The sequence below is a fragment of the Desmodus rotundus genome, chromosome 4, assembly GCF_022682495.2.
Source record: "Desmodus rotundus isolate HL8 chromosome 4, HLdesRot8A.1, whole genome shotgun sequence".
Classification (NCBI taxonomy): Eukaryota; Metazoa; Chordata; class Mammalia; order Chiroptera; family Phyllostomidae; genus Desmodus; species Desmodus rotundus.
This window is the reverse complement of record NC_071390.1, coordinates 181,332,730-181,341,324: the sequence shown is the minus strand read 5'-3', so window position 1 is coordinate 181,341,324 and position 8,595 is coordinate 181,332,730. Positions and strand designations below refer to the sequence as shown.

Below are 8,595 nucleotides of genomic sequence, written 5' to 3'. Positions count from 1 at the left end.
ACAAACAGAGGCTCTGGGCGTGAGGGTCCTGAGTCCGTGTCTGAGAGCCTCGTGTCAGGCTGTGTTTGTCCGAGGGCCTGTAGTCAACATGCCCCCCAGTCACTTCTCTGAGCCTGTGTTGCTGATCTGAAACACAGGTGACAGCACTTGCTTTGTTTGCATTCTACTCTGGTTGATTCTATTTATTTTCTCTCTGGTTTTGAAAACACGAGACACAAACACGGCTCCAAAAGCCAGAATGCTTCTGTGTAATGCCTCGCCGGGGGGTTCTGAAGAGCAAGACCATCCTCTGTCCTCCCTCCTAGTTCCCAGACCTCGTGACTCGGGTTCTAGGAACATGTTCCTGACAGTGAGCAGTGACAGCCTGCAGGATCTGTCAGCAGTGTCCTGCGTGCCAAGCACTCTCGACACTGTGTGCCTCAGAGGGAAGTGGGTAGAGGACAGTGGCCTCCTGCTCTGAGGGAGCCTGGCAGTCTTTCAGGAGCAAGTTGGGTGGGGTGGGGTAGCCTTTCTGTGGCTTATCCCTGAGCACTGGCCTCAGGGTTCGGACCCCCTCAGAGGGCGGCGGCCCTGGCCAGCAGTGTGGCTAGCACGTCTCTGTGCAGCTTTGTGCTGTGAAGGAGGCAGCTGTGTTTGAAGCAACCAGAGAGCCCTGAGGCCCCACTTCCCAGCTGGGCTCCAACACTCACGCTACCGTCAGGCTGTGACTGTGGCTGTAACCCGCTGGCTTTGGCACCACCTCCAGGGAGACACTAGGAAGGCCTGATGGGAAAGCAAAGCAGGAGGGAGAGGAGAGGGAGGCGTGGGCGGGAGGGAGGAAAGACAAAGAAAGGGGTGCGGCGGCTGGCAGACACCCGACCAGGGAGGAGAGTGACCTCAGCGCTGGAGAAGCCTCTGCTCAGCCTCAGACGCAGGGCGGCCGGGCAGCTCCAGGGCACCGAAGTCCCTTTCTCTCCTCCACATCCTACCATCCGCTCTCCGCAGGCCACAGTGGAGGATCTGGAGCCTCCTTGACCAGCTGGGTGCCATCCTCAGCATAAACTAGAGCTCTGGGCTCTTGCTGGGACCATCCCAGGCCACAGCCCAGCTGCCTGCCTTCCTGCTGCTCCCACTGGGTGAGTACTGTGTGTGCACCTCTGTCCCCAACCCCCATGCCATCTGGGCCTTCTGGCACTTTGCCCACCAAGAAACCTTGTAGTCCTGGGCGTAGTGGGTCCATAAGTTTGCCCTCCAGATTCTGGGTTCCCTTGGATGGCAGTGCCAGAGGTGTGCTATTGGGGATGCTGTTCCTGGGTGCCAAGGCCCTTAAATCTGCTGGGCACCCTGGGTTCCTAGAGACACTCCTGCAAGTCCAGCTGTAACCTGACCAGCTCCACTTTCCAGAATGAGGATCAGGCCCAGCCTGAGCCCAGAGGTGGAGCAGGGAAGGGATATTCAGGGGCTGTCCCCTAGGTCCCTGTCTGGCAGGCACACTGCAGGGTGTCTGGGGACCAGTGGTGCCAGAACATAGCCCTCTCCCTCCTCTCCTAGGTGATGGGAACTCAGACCCTGGCCTCCACCCAGAGCAGGGCCCTCTGGGCTCTCCTCCTGGCCACACTTGGCTCTGTGGCTGGCCAGCCACTGAGGGGAGACTCCATGTGTACAGCCCGGGCCCTGGCCAAGTACAGCATCACCTTCATGGGCAAATGGAGCCAGACAGCCTTTCCCAAGCAGTACCCGCTCTTCCGGCCACCTGCACAGTGGTCTTCCCTGCTGGGTAAGCACAGCCTCTGCCACCTGTTCCTGGTGTCCACCTGGGATGGCACAGTCACCTGACAGCTGCACTGCACTTCACAGTTTGGAGGGCCCTCTTATCCAATTCACTTCAGTGCAAGAAATATTTGCTAGGCACCTACTGCATGCTGGTCACTGATGACCTGGGCTCTGGGGATGTGGGGGGAAGGATGCCAGAGTCGTGGGGAAGGCTGCTGAACACTGGTCACATCAGCAAGATGCCTGGGCAGCATGAGGCCACAGGACGTCCACATGTAATGGGTGGGGAGGAGGGGTGCATCCACTTGGGGCGGCTGCTCACACGGCTAGGGGCCCACAGGGGCAGCACACAGCTCTGACTACAGCATGTGGCGGGAGAGCCAGTATGCCAGCAACGGGCTGAGGGACTTCGCAGAGCGGGGCGAGGCCTGGGCCCTGATGAAGGAGATCGAGGCAGCTGGGGAGAAGCTACAGAGTGTGCACGAGGTGTTCTCGGCGCCCGCTGTGCCCAGCGGCACAGGACAGACCTCCACGGAGTTTGAGGCCCACGCCAGGCACTCGCTCGTGAGTGGCAGATGGTGGGAGGGTGGGCAGAGGTGCGGGCCATACTGGCCACCTTGCTGATCGCCCGGCTCCCCAGGTGTCCTTTGTGGTCCGGATCGTGCCCAGCCCTGACTGGTTCGTGGGCGTCGACAGTTTGGACCTCTGTGACGGGGACCGCTGGAGGGACCAGGTCACTGTGGACCTTTATCCACATGACGCCGGGACAGACAGCGGCTTTACCTTCTCCTCCCCCAACTTTGCAACCATCCCGCAGGACACAGTGACCAAGGTGAGGGGACAATGGAAAGGCCACTCAGGGCAGCTCCCGTTGCCCAGCTTTGTCCCTTGTTTGGACGGCAGCCCTTCCCTAGGGTCCCAGTGAGCATGGGTGAGGCCCTGCCAAGGAGGGAGCTGGCTGCGCTATAGGATGGGGGGGTGCAGTGGTGGCCTGGAGAAGGCTGGTCCCTTTACCAGGCTGTGGGCCAGGCACCCCATGCACGCAAAGGTCCAGGCCGGGATGTCTCCACACTGCCCTACTGGCCTCCACTAGCTCCCACCTGGGCCAAGCACATAGCAGGTGCAGGTGGTCTCCTGGGTTCCTAGCCCATGCTGACACCCCTTCCCCCAACCCCCCCTTCCAGATAACATCCTCCTCTCCTAGCCACCCGGCAAACTCCTTCTATTACCCACGGCTGAAGGCCCTGCCCCCCATCGCCAGGGTGACCCTGGTGCGGCTCCGGCAGAGCCCCAGAGCCTACGTTCCACCAGCCATAGACCTGACAGGCAGGAGCAATGAGATCGTGGACAGCCTCTCAGGTAAGCCCAGGTCCCCATGCCAAGTTCCCCACCCTCAACAGTTCCTAGGCTAAGCACTCAGGCTCAAGGAAGCCGCCAAGTCCGCCACTGGTCAGTGTATATCATGGCACATGTTCAGCCTCCACTGCTATGGGCAGCTACTGATCCCCAGTCCCCTGCACCAGGCTCTTATCTCCTACCCTTAGAATAACGCTGAAAGGGAGTGTCCCAAGAGGGACCATCTGTGAAGTGGCAGTAATGACACCTGACATCTGCCAGTCTCCTGGAGGCCAAGCCAGTGGCCCACATGTGACCCCACAAGGGGCAATGGTCCAGACACCAGGTCCCGTCACCGGCCCCACAGTGCTCCCCTGTCACAGCTCCAACTTGTAATTGAGATCACCCAATTCTAAGCCAGGCTCTTGAGTGTGACATGTCCACTACCAGGCTGGGCCAGGCCACCTGGCACACCAGGTGTCAGGAAGGGAGTCAAACCAGGGAGAGGCCACTGGTGCTCAGACAGCCTGGGGCCACTGAACCTGTGTCTCTGAGCAACTTCAAAAATGGGTTTGGTGCAACACCTCGGAGGTTCTGGGGATTCAAGCTGTACAAGATGATGTGGGCTCTAGGGGTTCAGAGCATTTTGTGAGGATGACTAGAATTCTGGGAGATTTGGTAGTTGGTTGATTCAAACTGTAAACTAAAGATTAAACTCTTACCCAACACTTCTAAATGAAAGGTTTTTACACATCTATAGTCCAGAAGTGAGGTGGGAAGGAGGCCCCAGTCGCCCATCAGAAGTGTGCCCACATGGCCTGTGTCACAGCTGACAGGAAGGACTTCACTAAGTGGATCTCTGTGCCCTCTGTGGCAAAGAGGATGGTGGGGGTGTTAGTCAAAGGAGCACTGCCCACCAGGGTGGGAACTTGTGTGCCAGGTACTAGGAGAGCACAGGGGCTGAGCTCCCGGCATGGACAGCTCCGAAGCACCCAGCGGCCGGATTCGTAGCAGGAGGGCGAGGCCCTCAGTGTGGGCCTCGCTGCAGTGCATTTCACAACAGGAGTGCTCCCCTCGCTCCTCTGGGTGTGTGAACACGGCTCAGAGTCCCCTGGGGCACCCCCACCACGGTGTCAGAGCTGGTCCCCAAAGCCTCACGGAGTGGAGACTTGAGCACAGCATCAGGCTCTTGGCATCGAAACATTAACTCAGGTCATTTTAGTGGTTCCTTAGGAGGTGAGTTTGGTGGCATCTTCTTGTAGTCAACTCTGCACCACACTGAGAAAAGCAAGTGTTTCCTCTCCACTTCGAAGTCTGGAGCCGGTCTCATGGCATGAACACAATCTAGGGGTCCTCTCTGCCACCAGCTCCTTTTCCACATGACTCACGGGTCTCTTCTGTGCTTGGTCCAGTTCCAGAAACGCCACTGGACTGCGAGGTCTCCCTTTGGTCATCCTGGGGGCTGTGCAGAGGTCCGTGTGGGAAGCTGGGAGCCAAGACCAGGACGCGCTATGTCCGTGTACAGCCTGCCAACCACGGGGCACCCTGCCCCGAGCTTGAAGAGGAGGTGGAGTGCATTCCTGACAACTGTGTGTGAGCCCGGGCCCCACAGGCCCAGTCATGGTGTTGGGGCCACACAGTGAGCTGGCCAAGCCAGCAGCTTCATCACCTCTGAGCTCCACTGCTGACCGACCCTCTGCATAGACACACCCACGGGCCGGAGGGGATGTCATGAACAGGCGCTTCCTTTCTGCAAGTTGTCCCTCGGGGCCCCTCGTCCTAAGGTCCGCCCTCGTGGAGACTCACAAGTTTGCTCTACGTCAGGTCTGGTGTATTTACCACCATGCAGGCCACTATCCTCCATGCAGAAGATATGAGCACAGAGCCTGTTGGGGTGCCCTGCAAGACAGCCACGCACCCCAGGCCCAGGAGCTCCTCGCCCCTTGCACTGGCTATGAAATACCTCGGTCCTGGTGCCCAGGTGGCCACTGGCACAGGCACCCTGCACCCACACCTGCTGCTTGAAGCGAGGCTGCCACCAGACACCCACTGCTCCTGGCATCCAAGCAGGTGACACCATGGGAGATAAATAAAGGGGGCAGGCTGGGACACCTCACCTGGCATTGTCACGCGACTGATCTGTGCACTTGAATAAAGACTGTCTGTTTCCTGACGTCAGTGGCCATCATCTTGCATTTCCTGGATGGGCACTGGGTAAGGGCAGAGTGAGCAGACACAGGGCTGCCCACCGGCCCCCATTGTAGGGTCTTCCCACAGACTTGACAGAAGAGCACATGACACGTGTCAGAATAGCGTAAAAATGGTGTGCAGACCCACTGCACACACCCAGCACACCTGGCGGCTGCTGACGGGACAAGATCAGGGAGTACAGACAGCACCCAACGCTGTGGAGCACCAAGGCCCCAACCTCACAGACGGTCCTGGCCCTTATCTGAGGTTGGGGTTCGCAACCTCTTGCTACCAGTATGGACCCTTCAGGGGCTCCTGTGTGAGCGGAGCGGAGGCCGGACTGGGCTCTCAGAGGACAGTGGGAGATGGGACACTGTCAGGCCATTCTTCCTCCTGCTTGGACTCCTGCAGAATCAGATCCACTGCCCTCCCTTGCCCTGCAGGCCCTGCTTCCTTGTCCATCCTGCAATAACATGCCTGGAAAAGGTTCCCCACATCCTGGTTCCAGCCTCTGCCCTCCACACAGGCCCCTCCTTCATGCTGTCGAGGGCCCAGTGGCCCCCTGCATCACCGCACCAGGGCCATGTGCCTTGCCCATCTTTCTAACCCTCTCAGAAACAGGATTTTCGGCTCCCCTACCTGACGCATCAAGTTTCTTTGGCCCCCAGGCCCCCGCCCATCCCCCCACTGGCTGGGTGATACCCTTCCCCTCCCTGACACACCTCCCTGCAAACTCAGACTCCTCCATCTGCTACAGATGCTCCCTCGTTGGTCCCATTCCTCTCTGCCCAACAGATTCACATCCCCAATGGCTACTTTGACCCTTGGCCTTGCGAAGGAAGGATTGAAAGCAGCTGCCTGTGACCATTTCACCCATTGCGGGAGGGGGATGGTGAAGGCCCAATGAGCACCTTAAAAACACTGCTGCCTGGACTTACTGCTAAACAGACTGGTGGCAGGCGTTTCACCAGAGGAAGGGACTTTTCTGTGGAATGTTCTGGGCATGTAATCTTGGGGCACAGTACTAGGAGAGCCCAGGAAGAGCCTGAGCTCGAGGTGCATGGCCCCTGCTGTCCAGCAAAGCACTGCGCTGGGTCTGTCTGCTCATGGGCACCCCTGCCCGAGGAGTGAGCCTTGAAGGATCCCACTGAGTGGCTTTGGGGTGCAGGGCACACACGTGGTGACAGCCACACAGCACAACTCAGGCATGTGGCAGACACAGCAAATATTTGCTGAATAAGCAAGAAACTCAACACTCTTCATCTGTTTGCAGGACCCCTGACAATGAGCACCTAAGATACTAGATAACATGAGATATATCCTCTTTTTTTAAATAAATAATGTATTGATGATGTGGCAGAAGGTGGGGAGTTTCTCCAAGGCCAAAACAACAAGTAGCCACTGGGTAAGTGGTACATGCAGGAGCCAGATTCCACCCTGGATGCCCCACTGACCTGGGGTATCGGAGGCCCTCACCTCGCAGGCACCACCGCCCAGTGTGAGAGTGTGCAAACAGCTGATCCTATAAGGGTATGGCCTCTCTTGCACTTAGCTCTGCAGAGAAGAAAAAAATAGTCCTTGAAAATTCCTGCATGCAAGCCCATGCTCACACAAGCATGAGATCTGAAAGCCCCTAGTTAAAAGTTTTGCTTGAAAATTTCTGGGCTGGTGACACCTCGAGGGCCCTGGAAGAAATGATGGTTAAGTCCTCCCTGGAGACCCCACATGGATTTAGGACTCAGAGATTTCCACCGTGACATGAACTCACAATCAAAACCCACCAACACACAAGGGAATCAGCAGGACACCCCCAAATCAGAGGAAACGGCAAACTACAAAGTCAGACCCACGAAGCCACAGTCACGGTGTGTAGGGCGTGACTGAGCATGCGCTGTGTTACCCAGCCCCCAGAGCCCAGCATAGCATGCGCTCGAACCAGATCACACAGACTACGCACTCCAGTCAAATGACACAGGACCACAGACACTGAAGTGGAGACTCCTGTGGACACCCGTGTCCACTGTCCCCTCCTTCCTGGAACAAGGGGTGGGTGGGGCCCTGGGCAGGGGCTGAAGTGACAAGTACTATTTGGTGCCAAAACATTTACTGCTCATATGAGACACTCCAGACCCCAAAGCACATGTCAACAGGGAGGTGCCTCCACAGAAGCCACCTGGAGCCACCACTCTGAGACACCCACCCTGGAGAGTACCTAAGACCTTAGCCCAGTTAGAAACCACCTTTGTGGTGGTGCTGCTGATGAAGGTGCTGCTGATGATGAAGGTGGTGGTGCAGCACGCTCTTTCAGGAAGGGCTAGGGTCACCTCACTGATGAGCCCACCTCTGAGCAGAGCTCTGAACGAGAAGAGGTGAGTCTCTCTCTGGTGATAAGCATCCCAGGAGGGGGAACAGCCAGAAGCAGAGGCCCTACTCTGTTGTGGGGACAGCTCAGAGATCTGTGTGACCGGCACAGAGTGGGGGCGGCCAGCAGGAGGCCTGGTCAGACGGGCTACGAGCTTCTGCTCCAGTGAGGTGAGGAGTGGGGTGGTGTCGTGGCAGGGCTGAGTGAGAGTGACAGCTCCTGAATGCACAGTATAGAGCGTCAGCCATCGTTCTGAGAGCTGAGTGCAGGGGCGGAGGCAGGGAGACCGAGCGAGTTAGAAGCCAGGGCACTAATTCACAGAGGAGCAAGGCTCCTACAGGTACAAGGACAGCAGTAGAAGTGAATGGGTTCTGAGTTCAGGCTGCCCAAAGGCCATCCAGACACTCGCAGACTGGTGTCTAACATGACTTCAGAGAAGTCGAAGCTGCCCTGTTCAGAGCATCCAGTTCAGGAAGGTTCTGGCCATCTTGGTCAGCCCAGGGAGAGTGAGGGGACGAGTGGGGACAGGCCCATTCCGGGGACTCTGGTGGGCTGTGTGGAGCCACCATACACTGAGTCAATGAGGAGTCTTTGGACAGATGAGGTTGTTCTAGCACCTACACTCACCTGCGCTCTCTCATACAGGCTGGAAACATGCACTCAGTGTTTCCAGGGGTGACGGCTGGTCCTGGCATTGGCAGGACCCAGAGCCAGCGTGTTGCAGAGGCAGTGGCAGTGGTCTGCAGGGCCAGTCCTGGAGGAGGGTGACCTCGGGAATGGTCCACTGTGTTCAGCAACCCCAAGCACAAGACTGGGGGCAGGGCTGAGCAGCTAGTGGCACTGGGACGGGGGAAGGGAAAGGGTAGGACATTGAGAAGTAATGGGAGGGGCCTCCTGGCAGAGATGGTGGACTGCACACTCCCACCTCACCCCACTTCTGCCTGAACCCCACGGAA

The 8,595-nt window shown here is 57.9% G+C and overlaps 1 protein-coding gene across 1 annotated transcript; it reads left to right on the top strand.

Moving 5' to 3' along the window:
- The first annotated feature begins 861 nt into the window (after window positions 1–861).
- On the top strand, window positions 862–5,253 carry SPON2 (spondin 2). Its single transcript, XM_024573822.3, has 6 exons — window positions 862–1,115; window positions 1,531–1,756; window positions 2,093–2,316; window positions 2,393–2,584; window positions 2,937–3,111; window positions 4,500–5,253. Exons 2-6 carry the CDS (start codon window positions 1,534–1,536, stop codon window positions 4,682–4,684), a joined length of 999 nt encoding a protein of 332 aa, XP_024429590.1. The 5' UTR covers window positions 862–1,115; window positions 1,531–1,533; the 3' UTR covers window positions 4,685–5,253.
- Window positions 5,254–8,595: the final 3,342 nt, after the last annotated feature.

Coding starts and splice junctions, on each gene's coding strand:
- SPON2 (XM_024573822.3), top strand. CDS start 1,534: ATGGGAACTCAGACCCTGGCCTCCACCCAGAGCAGGGCCCTCTGGGCT. Junction 1,757..2,092: donor ACAGTGGTCTTCCCTGCTGG/GTAAGCACAGCC, acceptor AGGGGCCCACAG/GGGCAGCACACAGCTCTGAC. Junction 3,112..4,499: donor GATCGTGGACAGCCTCTCAG/GTAAGCCCAGGT, acceptor TGCTTGGTCCAG/TTCCAGAAACGCCACTGGAC.